Source organism: Lates calcarifer, unplaced genomic scaffold, assembly GCF_001640805.2.
Source record: "Lates calcarifer isolate ASB-BC8 unplaced genomic scaffold, TLL_Latcal_v3 _unitig_5131_quiver_829, whole genome shotgun sequence".
NCBI classification, from domain to species: domain Eukaryota; kingdom Metazoa; phylum Chordata; class Actinopteri; family Centropomidae; genus Lates; species Lates calcarifer.
Genome location: NW_026117313.1, coordinates 30,644 through 49,195, shown reverse-complemented (window position 1 = coordinate 49,195; position 18,552 = coordinate 30,644). Strand labels below are relative to the sequence as shown.

At 38.9% G+C, this 18,552-nt stretch overlaps 2 protein-coding genes across 4 annotated transcripts; both read right to left on the bottom strand.

The window, feature by feature from the left end:
- Nucleotides 1-652: 652 nt before the first annotated feature.
- On the bottom strand, nt 653-8,814 carry LOC108873822 (uncharacterized). 3 transcript variants are annotated; one of them, XM_018662134.2, is made up of 3 exons: nt 8,743-8,814; nt 4,768-4,798; nt 653-3,122 (listed from the first exon to the last, which is right to left on the bottom strand). In XM_018662134.2, exon 3 carries the CDS (start codon nt 3,112-3,114, stop codon nt 1,054-1,056), a length of 2,061 nt encoding a protein of 686 aa, XP_018517650.1. In that variant the 5' UTR covers nt 3,115-3,122; nt 4,768-4,798; nt 8,743-8,814; the 3' UTR covers nt 653-1,053. The 3 variants fall into 3 exon arrangements, with proteins under 3 accessions (XP_018517650.1, XP_050924594.1, XP_018517649.1); XM_051068637.1 differs by having other exon boundaries at nt 4,768-4,895; nt 8,743-8,773; XM_018662133.2 differs by lacking the exon at nt 4,768-4,798 and having other exon boundaries at nt 8,743-8,798.
- Nucleotides 8,815-14,776: 5,962 nt separating this feature from the next.
- Nucleotides 14,777-17,317, bottom strand: LOC108873819 (uncharacterized). The gene is made up of 4 exons (XM_018662132.2): nt 17,252-17,317; nt 16,466-16,522; nt 15,573-16,072; nt 14,777-15,464 (listed from the first exon to the last, which is right to left on the bottom strand). Exons 2-4 carry the CDS (start codon nt 16,486-16,488, stop codon nt 14,956-14,958), a joined length of 1,032 nt encoding a protein of 343 aa, XP_018517648.1. The 5' UTR covers nt 16,489-16,522; nt 17,252-17,317; the 3' UTR covers nt 14,777-14,955.
- Between the last annotated feature and the right edge of the window lie 1,235 nt (nt 17,318-18,552).

Here is an 18,552-nt window from a genome sequence, read left to right as displayed (position 1 = left end):
CTCTCTAAAATAACAGAAAAGAGTTTAAACAGGATGGTCTGCAGAAGATCTACAGCAAGTTTGCAGCAGCCATGGTGCAATAACCAAAAAATTTAGTGACAATTATTCTAACATCTGACAAAGACTGACCCTTTTTGTTCACATGAAGCTGAGGAGATCTTTCACATGTCTAAGTCAGAACAATCTTTAAGGAGTATATATTTCAAATTTATATTTTAATTTCATAGGTTCAGTTCTAAAAAGCATTTGTTATCATGTCATGTTTAGAGCAAAGCATTTCATTGCTTACATAGAGCATTCATTTAGTGTTCATGCAGCTGACATCATACACAGCAAAAATCTAATTCTGTATCTATTATTTTTAAAGCCTGAAAAGAAGAAACTGCCAATGACAGCTGGTCATCTTATCATCAAAAGTTTATATCTCATATGCATCAGTTAAACACCATCAGTGAAGCTGTTAGTCTCTCTCCTTCCTCTTCTTCTCTTTGTAGCCTTCGTATTGTTGGATTTGGGGCAAAATGAAACACTTGATCTTTGCTCTCTCAACAACTGTCAATGCATTTCCAACTATATATAACAACAGCACCCTACTACTGCCTTAGATGGAGTCACAACAACAGAGCCCAGGCTTTTTAATGATAACAATTCATAGTCTGAATGGTTTTATTGTGCAGAGGTAATGTGGTGTGATTAAACATTAGACACATGATTTCTAGGTTATCTCTGTTGACACACAAACATTCAGGACTCCACTTATACTGTTCTGTATATATTTTTTCCACTCACCCAAGTAAGACATGCAATATATGAACATAATCATCAAAAAGGGTTGCCCTGGTTCACTGCTCAGGTATTCACTGTCATGCAGATCACACACTGATTAGAATAAGCATATGTAAAGAACAAAGAGGAAAAAACATGTCGTGTCTCAAGCTAAACTAGACCTACAACAACTGACTCTTGTTGTGATGCCTGCAACTATAATGTGATTATCTAGATACCTGCATACTGTCTTGTTTTTTAACCCATGTGAAAAATAATAAACCTGAATCAGATGAAATTCTCTTCTTCTTCTTTACTGAAGCTGGCGTGAACGATCTCTTTGATTCTCTCCGTCTCCTCAGGTGGAGCAGCTGGCAGAATGGCCTTCAGTTCACCCTCTATTTTCTTCATCCTGGCATCAGTCTTCCTCTCAAATTCTTTCTTGTTCTCCAGGACCAGCTGCAGAATCCCTCTCTGAGCTTCCTCACAGGACTCCTGCAGATTCAGACGCTCTTGAAGGAACTCTGGTCTCTCCTTATCCATGGCCATGAGCTTACCCAGGCTGCTCACTCTGTCCATCAGGTACTTGTTGGACACTTCAGTGTAGGTCTCTGAGATCATGTGGACCAGGCTGGCAACGTTGGAGGCTTCAAAGGCCTGTTTGTACAGGAGGTCTTTTACAAAGAGCTTCTCATTGTAAGAAAGTTTCTTTGTGTCATCAGATGTCTTGACAAAATTGTGCAGTGTCTTGTTGAGACTGGTTTTGATGATGTTGGAGACCATCTGGAAGAAGCGCACCATCTTCTCCCACTGCTCTTTGACTCTGCCCATGGCATCGAGACCTTTAACCAGCATTTTGATTTTGGTTTTAAAGTCGACCTCTTTGAGTTGGCAGTTCTGCATCTCAACCAGAATGTCAGTCAGCTCCTTCTGATTCTTCTCCATGTTCTCCACACTCTTCTCATATGACTGTCGCACTTGACTGAGTTGTGCTTGGCTCTGCTCGATGCGGAAACGGGCATTCTGTGATGCTCTCTGACCGGCAGACTTTCCTCCTGAGCTGTTGTCTGCTTTGGTCATCATCGGTGGTTTAGGGGTAAGAGCTGGAGTATGTGAAGCTGCTTTGCTCTTAGTGTCAAAAGCGAGGCTGTCATCATTTAACTCCTGAATGTCCTTTATCAGGTTTTTAGTTTTCTTCTCATCCCATGTCTGATCTGGAGTATATGTTGCCAGCTCCTCACAGATGGTGATGCCTCTTTCACAGAATGACAGAGCTCTCTTACACATGTTGTCATTTGGCATCTTCTGCAGTTCCTCAGAGATCCTTTTGAATTGAGCCTCAGTCCATGCAGTCTTCATTTTATTATTCTTCTGATCATACAGTTTCTCCCAGTCTATTTTACTGCCACTCACATGTTGTTTGAGAGATGCTGCAAGCATTAGAATCTCTCCAGACTTGCTGTACGCTTTCATTTGTGTGAACTCATCCAGTTTCTCACCAGCATTCTCACTTTTGTTTTTTTGTGATGTCACTGCATCAGATACTAACTTGAAAGGACTAGCTGCTATAGAAATGACTCCATTTATTATTGTTGTTGGCAATGATAAGAGTCCGTCAACAAAATCCATACCGATCATTTCCCACCCAGAGGGAAGAGAATCCATGGCTTTCTTGTAGGTGTTTTGTGCTTCTTCCACCTGCTTTGACATGTCCTCCATCGCTTTCTTGGACCGGTCATTCAGCTGTCTTGCACTCTGCTCCCTCAGTTTGTTTTCCTCCAGTTTCATCTTAACCTTTTCCAGCTCTTCTCCATAAAAGTGTTCAGCATTGATACAGGCCTCCAACAGCTCCTGGATTAAATTGATAACATCAGCATACCTCTTTTCAACACTGTCTGCTAGTGTCACACACTCGTCTGCAATGGTGCGAATGTTGTCCAGTTGATTTGGCAGGAGATTTTCAATAACTTTATCAGTGCCGTTGAAAAGAATGTTGACTGCAGCCTTCATGTAATCAGGAACTGTGCTTGTGTGAATGCGGATCTGATCCATGTTCTTGTGGGCCTCGTTGAATGCGTGCCAGCCTGAGTTACAGACCTGCATAAGACAGGCCCTGAAGGACTCTGGGTACTTTATGAACTTGAAGCCACCTTCTGGGGGGTTCTTGTTGATGGAGAAGTCATCACAGTGGGAGATGAAGACGAGTTCCCCCATGATGGCGATAGAGAGGGGAGCAGGAGTCAGGTAGTCCTCCCAGTTTGCACTGGGCTTCATCAGCATCTTGGTGGTTTCCCGCATCTCTGCTGCAGTGGTGAGACTTTGAGTGGTCTTTGCTATTTGGATGTCCATGTTATTAACTGTTGGAAAAAAAGGAAAAACAGATGTCATGAAGTTTCTACTCTGCAAAATTGCTTATTTTGAGGTTGTTAGGTCTCTACAGCTGGAGGAAATTAAACATCAAGTAGTTTTCTGAAAATGTAAACAACATTAACCACTGATTCCAAACTTATATTTATTCTTAATATTCCACACATTGAAGTGGAATACACAGTAATTGAAATATGTAAGGAGGTTACAACATTAATCGCTTGGCAAAGTTTTATACTAAACACTCTTTTTATAACTATTTTTGGGGGGTTGAATGAATTATAGAGATCAAAATACATTAAATAAATCAAGATCTGTAGTTACCAAACCCAATTAATTGATAATCTGGGCTGACAACTGTGAGCTAGTTTTACTCAATAATCATTTGCAAACATCCATAGCTAATCTGTATAAGTGTTAAACTATGGCTCCATTGTAACATGATATGTATGAACAGATCGCACATGACAAAACCTGCTTTCTGCCAGCAGCAGGAGTGTACAAGCTTTTTCTTCTCATACACACAAGGGAAACATTTTGTTTTCTTTTGGTGGTTCCATGATGGATAGAGGGGGACCTATTCCACTGCTTTCCAAAACCAAAATCTGCAAATTACAGTTTCAGGGCAGTGACATGCTGATTACAGCTTTGTTAAATCCAAGCTTGAGTATTGAGACAGCTGGACCGAACAATGTTCCAGACCCGTAGTATCCAGATGTCTATAATTACTTGATCAACTTCCAACAAGTTAGCTCTGCAAAATGCATACCACAGTGTATAGATATTAAGAGTAAATATATTGAAGTTATGAAGTGATCAGTAACCCATTTCTGTATTTCATATCCCTCATTCATTCAACAATGAATGAATGAGTGTTTGGATGTTAGGAAAAAATCCATCAGCATTTGTTTGGTAGATGTATTAAAATTGCTAGTAATGAGTGCTGCAGGTGGACATGATTGTGCTCACTTGCAGCACTAGCAGCACTTAAGGGAGGTATGAGGTTGCTTTGAAAGCACAATGATTGGATTGCCAATGAATATGAGGATGAGTTCATTCTGAATTTTCACATCCACATTTCTTAGAAATAACGGAGAATGCAGTCAGCTAATTATCGTGCCGTCCTTCAGCAGTAAGCAAAATGAGAGAATTTTAATGAACACAATTAACAATGTGGGGAAATATTTTTTTCACTGTAGAGAGTGATCTGTGATGACAAGCCTTCTGCCGCTCCTACAACCCCACTTAACAACTGCTGTTACATTTAGAAACTGCTGTTATATTTAGAAATTAGTATTACTGCTTCTAGTATCTTTACTACTTTATCACTACTATCATTACTACTACTGTATTACTGGTATCACTTAACTTTTTTAAAATATGGAATCCATGTTACTGTTGGGTCTCTCTCTGTAAATATCATAATCTAAAGTATGATCTAGACCTGCTTTATATGAAAATTGTCTTGAGATTACTTCTGTTGTGATTCGGTGCTATACAAATAAAACTGAATGGAAGTAGCTAGTAAAACAGTGTACCTAATTTGCATGAAATTTGCTGTATTCAAAGATTCAATCTCAATTAACAATTTGTGAAAAAAAAAACATGTTGAAAAATGTCCAAAAACTGCCCTACCACATTTTCAGATGGCTCAGCTCTTGCAGTTCTGTGTAAAAAAAAAATAAAAAAAGAAAGAAAAAAAATGGAGAACTGGACGATATGTGTGCTATGATGATGACATCTCAGTTACATGCAAGGACTGTCTGAGCAAGAAGAAACATGCAAAAATACACACACACACACACACACACACACACACACACACACACACAGTTATTTTGATCAATTTTGTTTGCCCTCAGGAGTAATAACCACATACATACAATTTATAACATTTTTATCCCAAAATTTGACTGTTTAATTTATGTAAATTATTGATTTAGCACTTTATGATTTACATCAACATTTGTATATTATGTGCTTGTGTAACATATGCCTCACATTAATGTGTTCATTACAGAATTTCCCTGTTCAAGCTTAGAGTTGATGAATTTTGCATTAACTGGTTTGTTTTGGTCCATTTATCCCTGTTGCAGACATACATATAAAGATTTTAAATAAAATATAATACATAGTAAAATTAAACAAGATGTAATGTCACAATAATAGCTGCTGCTACCATAATTGCACTACTGCCTCTGCTGTTGAGTGAGATATTTTGTATGTTCTATTATATTATGTTATTATATAATATTATTATATTATGTTATATTATGTTATATTATTTTTTATTCTATTTTATATGAAGCTTAGCAAAAATTAAATCAGGGAGACTGTCTATCTGCACATACCATCTGAATCACAAGTTGTTTCCTGCTATCTCTAAGCCCCACCTACCAATTCTGTTTTCATCCAGTCACAACCTGACACACCCAACTAGAGCCAATCACCTGTTAGTTGTCACAGTTTAAAATGTTCTCTCTCTGCTGGCGTTCAGCTGTCATTTCAGCACTGCGACGTTGTGAGACTCTAGCAGTCAGATAAGTGTACCAGATTATCAGTTAGGACTCAACGCATTCTCCAGCCTCAAAACTCTTGCTCTGTCAGTTTCGTGAGCCGGAAAGCGTGCAGCCGTCAGTATTTACCAAGATGCCCCCACTTACTTGAAGAGACCTGAGATCTGAGACAAGCACAACATTTATAAACCAGGGAATCTGTCGTTCCTCATCTCAGAAAAGCAATCATTTTAGTTTGCGTTCATATCAGTTCAAGCTTTGACTAAAGTCTTCAGGCTTAAACTGCATTAGCTTTAACTTTCGTAGCTCACATGTTTTGTTTTCCAGCCTACTGTAAGCACACCAGAGGCCTGTCCCCACTTTCCGGCCTCTGCCCTCCCATTCTTGCGCCTCTGCTAGATAATAATCAAAATGTTTTCATTGAATTTTCATATTTATACAACACAGTGAACATCCCATTCAGAAGAAGACAATGAGACTCCTGCAGTAACAAAACAGGTTATACTAATACCAGAATGCGCCTCTGCTGGATAAGCCTCACATCACTTTAGCAAATGTTTCACCCCATGTATGTACAAACCCCTGCAAGCAATATAAAAGTTTTCAGTGGCAATGTTCCACATTTCTCAATCAATCTCATGTTTGCGGGGCTTCACAAGTAGTTAGTCTTTGTTTTCTATCACCAGCACCTCAGCCTGAGGAGAAATGTCAACAGCAAGGGCGAAAGGTAGAGTTGGTTCAGTAGATAATAAATAAAAAAATAAAAATACAATGGGCCTCTGATTATTCTCCCCAAGCATATTAACTCATCTACCTCTGGTCGTGAGAGGGACAGTGGAGACGCTGTCCTGAGGCCATAATGTCACTCATCACTTTATTTAGTTAGTGCTTGTATTTTTCCGTATGTAATTTATGCTGCTATTTATTTTATTTTATTTTACGTTAGCCTTTAATTTACTTATTTTATGATAGCTTATTTCTACTCTCTGTCACACTGTATTACTTTTCCACCTTGTATTGCAACTGTTGCACAGCAATTTCCCTCAGGATAAATAAAGCTTCTTGAATCTTGATATCTTATTAATATGCTAGATATCATCTGGCCTCTTACGTCTCAAATTTGCACAAACAGTTAGTTTCAGCCACGAAGAGCATGTAAATATAGTGTAAATATAATATATATATTTTAAAAAAAGCAACTCTATCGTAGGTTATTTTGGGGGGTTTTGGGCCGTGGATGCAGTAATGATAACGATATGAGATTACCCCCATTTCAGCTGCCTGCATTCAGAGTCGTCAGTAGCATTGCAAAGAGTTCTGTGCTATGTGTCAACAAGTCAATATTATAAATATGGGGTTCCCCTTTAAATGTGATCACATTCTTTGTGGTTGTTAGGAACAATTTCATCTTCACCAACAGCACATGCCTGGTAAATTTTGTAATCACTGACTCTTATCCCATTTAATTTTAAGATCTACCAGAGTCACTGCCAGCCCAAATCCCACGCCTGTTCCTCTTCCTGAGGGGCTAGCTGCATTAGCTAGGGAACTCTTTTATATTGAGATTCAGCCAGGTCTGCACATAGAAGGTTTAGCACGCCCTATCACACTCCAACTATCACACTTCTGCATCTATGCTGCTTAGAGGGGGTTGATTTCAGTACTTGCTCTATGCAGCGTATTCCATTTAACATTCTATGGCCTCTTAGAATCCCTAAATTCACTACTTCAGGCATCTCCTTTCTTAGTTAGCATTTCACCTCAACCACTAAGTTTTATATGAAACATTCTAAAGCATTTCCCGCCTTATGGCCTCCTCCCTGCAATTATCCAGCATCACTGCTGCATCCCCACATTTCCTACATCCCTGTTGCATTCCCGCATTATGGCCTTCTCCCCGCAATGGCATTTTCCTCTGCATCACTGTTGCATTCCCCTGCTTTATGGCACTCCCCCTTTTGCTTCCTTTTGTCTGATTTAGGCTGCTCATCAGGTACAGTACACCTTGCTTCTGGGGGGGGGGGGGTTCATCTGCACAGCAAAGGCACAGACCACGCCTTACTGCTCTCTGTTGCAATCTTCTTCCTGTGCTCGTCTATTATTCTGTGCACAATCAATTCATTCCTCTTCATTTCTCTTCTTTCTCACACTCTTTCGTTCTCCTATTACACTGTCCCGATTGAAATGATACTTCAGTCAGGAAGTCTATCCCCCTGCACACGTCATCTGAGTTTTATGAACATTTCCCATTATTGCTAAGCTTTCCCTACTCACTCGTATATTCATTCAATCACCACCTTTCACAATCACCTCGAGCATCACTTGCACGCATCATGTACCCCTTCCTATATATCAGCAGCACCACTTAAATTTGAATGCTTCCCATGGTGATCTACTCCAGATTTGTGCATGCTTTTGTTCTAAGTCTCTCCTGATTGAACTATATATATATATATATATATATATATATATATATATAGTACTGTATATACTGTACTGTATATATATCACCAAACTCTGTAGGATTGAATTGATTGATTTCGTATTAGTGTAAAAAAAATTAATTAATAATACCTTCAATATGATTCTTGTTTGGGAATAATTGCAATTTTTTTCAAATATAGGTCCTTATAGAAAATCAATAGGCTGCAGTACAAATTTTTAATGGTTCAGTCAAACTGAGAACATGTTAGGTGAAGACAGGAAAAATACTCGTCAGTACATTGATTTGTAAACTTGGCTTCACAGATTGGAATTTAACAATATTAAGTGACGCTGGAATGGAACACAAATGATTTCAGTTAATTTCAGGACATTACACACATTACACACATAAGCTCTGAACAAAATCTGAGTTGGTGCTGTAACCACTCTCCTGGATTCTGTGACCTGACAGAGAATGATCAAGAGTGAGTTTAAGTGTTACCCAATTACTCCTTTAGGTTTGGTATTCCTGAATTTATCACTATTTAATTAATAATCCATGCCTTGCTGCCCAGAAATAATGTATTCATGATAAACTAAGTTGTTGAAGTATGATTTGCCTGTGATTCACAGTATGTCTGAAGAAATATGACAATATCAGTTCACTTACCTTTCCTTTTGTTATTGGAAGCAAGAGACTTGGCTTTAGCTGACAGGTATGTGCTAAATACCCGACCAAATGACCTGTTTAAATACAGGTCTGAGAAACTAACTCCTCCCTTCAGGATATTAATGTGTAATCAGCCACAATGCTATATACAAGGCTTTGGAAAGGAATTTCTGTCCCCATCCCATCTGCAGGACATGAATTTTGAAGAATAATATTAAAATGAATTATAACATTCTAGCACTGCAGTTATACTTTTGGCATTAATGGGGAAAAAATTGTTTGTACCGAAATAATCTTAATCTGAGATGATACAGTCTCAATAGAACCACATGACCAGTATGTTTGGTTAACAATTAATTTGCTTTCATAATAAAAAAAAACTGTGCAAATAGGTGTGTGTGTGTGTGTGTGTGTGTGTGTGTGTCTTTGTGAACCGAACTGAGTGTTCTCAATTCCTGCTTTGCTCTACAAAGTCTGTGCAGGGCAAGACTGCCACAAGCAAAAAACACTGCCAACTGCTAATGCATTAATCAGACACACACATACAATATTCACAAATTCAAGTTACAATTGCAACACTAATCAGTAAAGATGATGGGAATCAAAGTCCAAAAGGTCATAGGCAGGAGGAAGTCCGAGAGGGGGAAAATCCAAATTTGAACTTGCTCAACTGTTTTCAAGTTCACTGGAATAGATGACTCTTTATCTAACATTAAATCTCTTCTTGTGTAAGGGACCACACCTGTCACAGTTCTGCCGTGCTTTCAGTGTTTTTCTTGTGTCCCCTCCTCCCATCCTCCCTTCCTCAGCTCTACATGCCTCTGTAAACTTTCTGTGTTTCATTATTGAGCAGGGGCAGGTGAAGATGGACCTAGCTAAGCTATGCATTTTCCTCAGCCTCTGAGACTATATGCAGATAAGTCCCTCACCATTGGCACCACAGCATGCACCCTTTTCATAGCTGAAGCTAATCGTCCAAATCCTGCCCCCCTTGGTCTGCCTCTCTCTCTCTCTCTTTTCCTTGTCAAATTGAGCCATGAGAAGACTAAGCTTTTTCCATTTCCAAATGAAAATGGATGTTCACTTGGATTTCTACTAAAGTGCTTAAGGTTCAAATGGAGCACACACACCCTGCAACCCATTCAGAGTGATTCCACAATCCAGCAGTTGAGTTGGTAGCCCAGAATTACTAAATCAAATCAGTTTGTCTCATTCATTAAAAATAGAGGATTCAATAATGTTCCAGAACATGTTAGACAGATACCATCTTTTTAAGTGTGCACATTTATCCAAAAGAAGCTTTTCTTGAACTTACAAAAACATGCCCATGAACGTGGCACCAGAGTAACATTGGGCATACTGCAAGACTGACAGTTACAGTCAGAGCTGAGGCTGCTGTCCTCCTGAAGGGGACTCTGGCCATGTCAGAGTGAAGAGTCAGCTGAATGAGGAGAGCAGCTTTTTACAATGGACCAAAGGTGAAGATTGTATGTGGGGTTTTTGCATAAGATGAAGTTGGAAGCTGAGTGCAAACCAAGTGTTTTGTAAGTTTGCAAGCATGGTTGAGGGTTTTGATTTTTAAATGCTTCTGTGAGAGTCATCTTGAGTCATATAGGTATCTGATACCCTTTTGTTGTCTGTACCTAAGCTATAAGTGCTCGACATGAATTAACTGACCATGTTTTCAAAGGACAGCTGGTATGACTAGAGATGAATCCTGGTGTGATACAAAGAGAGTCCTGTTTTCAGAGAGTAAATACAAGCAGTTGTAAAAATCTGTATTGACCTCATGCACCAATGATATTTGGTATGATCAAAGCTCATAAAGCCAGTTTAATGGAGATGTTAAATGGAATCCAACTTATCTGTGTTATGTCTTATCTACAGTACAAGGTGTAGTTTTATTGGTGTTTAACTGGGGGGTTTTCATTTTCTGTATTTCCTAATGTTGACTGAGCTGTCTTATCTGAATGCCTACATATGCAATTTGTGTTTCTTCATAACAAGGAAAATGTAAATATCTAGGTCGGAAAGGTTATGGCAACAAATGAAAAGTGTTGTGAAAACATATTACTTGAAACTAGTTGAATAGGGAAAAGACGCTTTACTGTTAAGTATTGCAGTTGTTCAAGTCCAGCAAATACATAAGTGGAAGGTTACTTGTGTAAGGCACAAGGCTCTGTGAAGCAACAGACATACAATTAATGCACACACATCTGGTGTAATCATTCACACCATCCGCTGTGAAGGAATCAATCGACGAGCCTCTTCTCACATTCCTGGTGTGTAAAGGTTTTTTGAGTTGTTTATTCAAATAACAATGCATTTTGCAACTGGCAATTCAATGTACAACATATATTGCATTGCCAAAAGTAAAACTAATTTTTATATTGCATGACCAAATTATACATTTAATCACTAATTGAATAAAGAGGTCAACAAACTATCAAACTGGTGTGTGTTCATGCTGACATCTAGGTACACAGGAGACCACTGCACGGTTGGGACATTTAAAGAAATATGTAAATCTCTTCACTTTTCAGTTGTAGCTTACAGAGGCAAGCATGGTTGAGGGTTTTGATTTTTAAATGCTTCTGTGAGAGTCATCTTGAGTCATATAGGTATCTGATACCCTTTTGTTGTCTGTACCTAAGCTATAAGTGCTCGACATGAATTAACTGACCATGTTTTCAAAGGACAGCTGGTATGACTAGAGATGAATCCTGGTGTGATACAAAGAGAGTCCTGTTTTCAGAGAGTAAATACAAGCAGTTGTAAAAATCTGTATTGACCTCATGCACCAATGATATTTGGTATGATCAAAGCTCATAAAGCCAGTTTAATGGAGATGTTAAATGGAATCCAGCTTATCTGTGTTATGTCTTATCTACACTACAAGGTGTAGTTTTATTGGTGTTTAACTGGGGGGTTTTCATTTTCTGTATTTCCTAATGTTGACTGAGCTATCTTATCTGAATGCCTACATATGCAATTTGTGTTTCTTCATAACAAGGAAAATGTAAATATCTAGGTCGGAAAGGTTATGGCAACAAATGAAAAGTGTTGTGAAAACATATTACTTGAAACTAGTTGAATAGGGAAAAGACGCTTTACTGTTAAGTATTGCAGTTGTTCAAGTCCAGCAAATACATAAGTGGAAGGTTACTTGTGTAAGGCACAAGGCCCTGTGGAGCAACAGACATACAATTAATGCACACACATCTGGTGTAATCATTCACACCATCCGCTGTGAAGGAATCAATCGACGAGCCTCTTCTCACATTCCTGGTGTGTAAAGGTTTTTTGAGTTGTTTATTCAAATAACAATGCATTTTGCAACTGGCAATTCAATGTACAACATATATTGCATTGCCAAAAGTAAAACTAATTTTTATATTGCATGACCAAATTACACATTTAATCACTAATTGAATAAAGAGGTCAACAAACTATCAAACTGGTGTGTGTTCATGCTGACATCTAGGTACACAGGAGACCACTGCACGGTTGGGACATTTAAAGAAATATGTAAATCTCTTCACTTTTCAGTTGTAGCTTACAGAGGCAAGCATGGTTGAGGGTTTTGATTTTTAAATGCTTCTGTGAGAGTCATCTTGAGTCATATAGGTATCTGATACCCTTTTGTTGTCTGTACCTAAGCTATAAGTGCTCGACATGAATTAACTGACCATGTTTTCAAAGGACAGCTGGTATGACTAGAGATGAATCCTGGTGTGATACAAAGAGAGTCCTGTTTTCAGAGAGTAAATACAAGCAGTTGTAAAAATCTGTATTGACCTCATGCACCAATGATATTTGGTATGATCAAAGCTCATAAAGCCAGTTTAATGGAGATGTTAAATGGAATCCAGCTTATCTGTGTTATGTCTTATCTACACTACAAGGTGTAGTTTTATTGGTGTTTAACTGGGGGATTTTCATTTTCTGTATTTCCTAATGTTGACTGAGCTGTTTGGGTTTATAAAGACTGAAAACAGAATAATTAAAATCAGCCACATAAGTGATCCAACTTACAACTACTTCTTGTTTGAGTTCTGAACAAGTAATGTAGTTTTATTTCTGTAGAAACACATACAAAAGTTGCGATTTTGAAACAAGTGGTTGGTTGGGGGCTAATTTGGTCACCAAGATGAGACTGGCTGTGTCCCCATTCTTTGGTTGTGGCCGGTAGAATTTCTGGCCCTCTTTTACCTGTAGCATCTCCACATCTGAAGAAGATTCTGGGTTGAAGCATACATTACATTTCTATAGCGCTTTTCACGATACTCAGAGACGCTTTAACAGTAGAACAAAAGAAAACAATAGAACAAAGAAAAGAAAAACAGTAAAAAGAAAAAAGTAAGTAAATTAAGCAAAGTGACTGTTGTAGTTATGTAAATGCCTGGTTGAACAGGTGGGTCTTGATTAGTGATTAGAAGGTCTGTAGTAAGTCTGAGTTCCTGATGTGTAAAAGGAGGGAATTCCAGAGGGTAGGGGCAGTGGCAGCGAAGGCTTGGTCCCCCAAGGGCCCAATAAAGATCAATACATATTGTTGTAGATCACTGGAATCATCTACCTGTTTGATGCTTTCCATGTGTCTGTTTTAAAACAGTTTTAACACACTTTATCACGCTAAATAAATACATTACAAGTATTATAGCTTCATTTGAATTGAACAGATTCTTTAGAACAATAAAATTCCTGAGTGTTGAAGCTTTTACTCTTATTCCATCACTGCAACTCAGAGTTGAAGATTATTTATTTTCTATTCTAGTCCTGTCATCACACTGTTTATAGTTCAGCCTGTTGAATATGACATTTGGACGTCAGCATTTCTTTGACAAACACTGTTGTATGACCACTTAACAAGACTGCTTAGGTTAAATTTAGTGAAGCCACATAATGAAACAATATACTAAGTATGTTGAACTTGCTTCGTAGTACTGAGAGAGCAGTTCTCAAAGATAGAGCAATAATGAAAAAGAATGAGAGTGGTCCCCAAAAAAACAGAGTCAAGGGGTAAGAGCAAGTGAATGAAAAGCTTCAAGTGTTTGGTTTTGTGTCTCAAGACCCATTTGCTATGTATTTGCCACAAAGGCCCTGCTCAGATCTGCAATAACATGCATCTTAGGTGATCTGATCACAAATGAACAGCTCTAAGTACAAGTGTAAATACACCCAATATACAGTGAGGCCAAATTCTTTTTACAATTCAAACAGGTAAAATCATATTTCATTGTAGAGCTGTGCACTGTGCTCTGACTTCATGCTCCTCTCACTCACACACTGACTGGTTAAAACGTGTTTGATCTTTGCAAACTCAACAATGTCTGTTTATTGGCATAACGAGTGTAGAAATGACATCCAATCACAAGTGGTCACTCAAAGCATATATGGAGACACATTCTGCCAGGTGTGAAGTAACATGTAGGGAGCTGTCCACGTGATTTGATCTGCCTAGATGCATGTTAAATCCAGGTATGAACAGGGCCAAGCCAATACCATTCCCAGCTAACCCCTGATTGAACATCCAGAGCAGAATAAGGTTGAAGATAACAATATAACTGAATTGCATCAAAACTAAAGTGAGACCCCAGTCAAAAAGCACCACTTTGTCAAGATAATTGGCATCTACCATGATCACATTATATGTCATATTTTAAACATTGGACAGTTTTAGGAGCTTTGATAGTCTGAAGATCAGCTCTGTGCCTAGTTGATGGGAGATGTGAAAAGTGGCTTTTCCTCTGTCTCTGGCTGGGATTTCCTTCTTAATGTTTATCATGTATACCCAGACTCCAGAAATGACCCTGTGGCCAGCTAACACAGCATGTTTGTTTCTGTATACTTAGCAGCAACATGAGGAATTGTGGAGAGCACAATTCATTGTTGTTCAGAGGCAACTGTGAGGCAACATTTTCTATCATGAAAGCATACCAATATTTTTGTCTATAACTGAATGTGGATGTATAGAAATATTTGGGCTCAAGGACATTGTATAGGGAAAAGGTTTTTGTACATGTAAAGAAACAAATTAACACCAAAAATACTTAATTACATCACAGAATCAATGCACATTCAATTGACCCACTAACAAAAGCATGTAAGTGTTTCTTTTCTCATCAAAGCAGTACAACTGCTGCTCACATTCAGTCTGTCTCTGGTATTCATTAATGCACATCTCTATAAACATGAAAAAAAGAGAATTTCACATTAGTAGTAATAATCATCTGAACTCTTCTTGGTGTCAGGAAGTTGTTTCAGTTTGTTCTGGTTCGTCTTCAAGTCCAACATCAGCTTCTTTATACCTTCTGTGTGCAGCAGATCCTCTCCAGTGATGTGACCCAGTGCTGCTGTCATCTCCTCCATCACCTTCACCACAGGCTCCAGCAGGATCTGGTGTCGGGTCTGCAGCTCTGCTGCACTCCCCACCCCACACAGCAGCCCCAGCTGACGGACGGCTCGTCTCACTTTAGCCTGAACATCAGCAACGACCTCCCTCTTCACAGTCAGAGCCTGCAGTTTGGCCTTGGCCTCATCAATCTTCCTGTCAGTCTCTTGGATGTCACGCTCAGCTTGATGGATGGAGGATCTGTACTCAGACACTTTGTTAGAGTATGAGTTCACCTGAGATTCACAGTTCTCCACTTCTTTCTTAGCTCTGTCTACAGCATCAGAGGCCTGGCTCATCTCTGTTTGACCAACACCAACCATAACTGAACCTATGAATGAGTCAAATATGATAATAAGGTTAAAACATATTGATAATGTATAATCTTAGTCAGATATATAATCACTTGATTACATAATTATGTTTGTTATTTACTCACCAGCAATCCACCCCACAATTGGGATAAACATGATACCAATCCCAACATTTCTCACTATCTCAGCCTCATCTCTCTTCCGTCTCAAGCCATCCAGGGTGTCTTCTGCTGACCTCAGGTTTCTCCTCTCTGTCTCCAGAGCTTCAGTGTAACTCTCCAGAGAGGACCTGTAGGACTCCAGCTGTGTTTTCAGGTTCTCTAACTCAGACTCTCTCTGTTTTTTCTGCTCTGCTAACAGACTCTGCTCTGCAGTGAGACGCTCAGTCTCCTCATCCAGACAGTGAAGCTTGTTTGTGGCCACCTGCTCTGACTCCTCCATCTGCTGCTTCATGTTCACAATCTCTGATCTGACATCGCTAAAGGTCGGACATCCAGGAAGGACGATGTCTGCGTCTATACTGAGGAGCATCTCTAAGACGTTGTTGAAGGAACAGAGTCCCCTCTTCAGTGGACCAATCACAGCCTGGGCCAGGTCCTTCAGCTCCAGCTGCTGCTCTACAGATCTGAGAGTGCAGAGAGGAAGGTTTGAGTCATGAGACTGAACAGACCTCAGATCAGCTGAGTAGAGCCTGCTGCTAAATTATAGTGTTATATTTCCAAACACATTAGTTAGCCAGATTGTTTATGGTCTCTTTTATTTCACAACTAACTTTCACAAATTTCAAGGACGTGAGTAAGTGGTACCAAACATCACTTACTTCCATAATTTAATCCTAATCAATAGACTTGAGTAGTGATTGTGATAAAAAGAATACAATAAAACTCTGACAGAACATATTTCAGAATGCCTCACACTGATGTACTGCAGAAATAAAAAACACCAGCAGGATCAGTCTAACACCTGGTCAGGCAGCCCCAGGTTTCAATACAGTCACCTCAGCCATTCTCATACATACCCCCAAGAAATGGTCTGATCCATGAATTCTGCACAGCGATGGATAGATATTCAATTACTGCAAGATGAAAACACATACTTTATAATTTGATACTTATAATTCTATTTAATCCTTGTTTAGTTCTCTAGACAATCATAGAATAAAACATAAACCTTTGGGGAAGAAACATCAAAGCATCCTGTGTTTTTTTGCATGTGGCAAAAGCTTGACTCTGGGTCTTTTTTTGACTTCCCTCCACTTGCAATTACTGTAGAAATTAAAGCTGTAAGCAGCACTGATCAGGCCTCAACAACAATAACTATAATCATCATCACCATTCCTACAAAGACAACAGATCACTCTCACCTTCTTTGCTCAGGCCCTACTAAAAAAAGAACGAATCCACAGAGCCCAGCAATATATCACTAATTTAAGTGCAGGCTACATTCACTTACTGGTCACAATTCAGTTCAATTCAGTTATATTTATAAAATCACAACAAAAGTCATCTCCAGGCACTTTTCATATAGAGCAGGTCTAGACCATACTCTTTAAAATAGGTATTTACAGAGAGAGTGACAGAAGAACATAGCATAACACGGGTTCCATATAAAATGTAAGGTGATTAAGGTGATACCAATAATAGAGTAGTAGTAATGATAGTAGTAATAATTAAGGTAATAATTGCCAAAGTAGCAATAAAACTAGAAGCAGTACAAGTAATTTCTAGTTATATCAGCAGGTGTTGTGCAGAGTTGTAGGAGCAGCTGTTGATCACAAATGTTTCAGATATGTCTGTAAACCTACCTGTTTAAGATCTGTTTCTACTGTCCTCTCTGTCCCAATGTACCTAAAGGTACACACAGCTCTGCTATTTAAACTCAGAGGGAGTGGGTGGAGGAGAAGAGATTAGGTTGGGTCTAACATGTAGGTTGGGTAGGTCTGCTCCAGCCTGACTGACCAGCTGAATAAACTTTACAGTATATCATCATATAAGGAAGGTCATTATCGTGTATCCTTGATATAGGAATATTCAACTGCTGTATTAGGTTATATGCAACATAAATGCTAGTTTTACAAATGATGCGTGATTAAAAAAGGAAAGTGGCAAAACACAAGGTGGAAAAGTATAGTGGACAGGAGTCACAAATGTTCTGAAAAAATGTTCTAATACTACCATCTAGAGGGAGACTAATACAATGAAGCATCTTTTTACTTTTTACTTTTAATGTAATCAAAATAAAACATTAAATTAGTAAAATAAAATTGATAGTTTGATGGCACTGTAGAGATGAAGCAATGCAGCAGTTTAGCATAACATTAAATTAGGTCACTAAAAACATTATGTTGAAAATACTATAATTGCTCTGGCATCTCAAGGCACTTTTCATATAGAGCAGGTCTAGACCGTACTCTTTAAAATAGGTATTTACAGAGAGAGACCCAACAAATCCACCATGAGCAGCACTAGGTGACAGTGGCAAGGAAAAACTTCCTTTTAAGAGGCAGAAACCTCGAGCAGAACCGGACTCAGGGTGGGCGGCCATCTGCCTCGACCGGTTGGGTTAGAAAGTAGCGAGAGAAGAACATAGCATAACACAGGTTCCATATAAAATGTAAGGTGATGCCAGTAATACAGCAGTAGTAATGATGGTAGTGATAATTAAAGTATTAACTGCTAACATAGCAATACAACTAATAGCAGTATAAGTCATTTCTAATTCTAGCAGCAGGTGTTGAGTGGAGTTGTAGGAGCAGCAGGAGACTTGTCATCACAGATCAGACTCTACAGCTCCAAAGGCAGAAATACCTGCAGAAAGAGACAGAAGAGGAGACAGAGACGGAAGACCACAATACTACAGGAAAGGTAAGATACTGAGTTAGAGAGAGAGAGAGAGAGAGAGAGAGAGAGAGAGAGAGAGAGAGAGAGAAGCTCAGTGCATCATGGGAGATCTCCCGGCAGTCTAGGCCTATAGCAGCATAACTAAGGGATGGTTCAAGCCTGAGCCAACCCTAACTATAAGCTTTATCAAAGAGGAAAGTTTTAAGCCTACTCTTAAAGGTACAGAGGGTGTTTCTGCCTCCTGGACCCAAACTGGGAGAAGGTT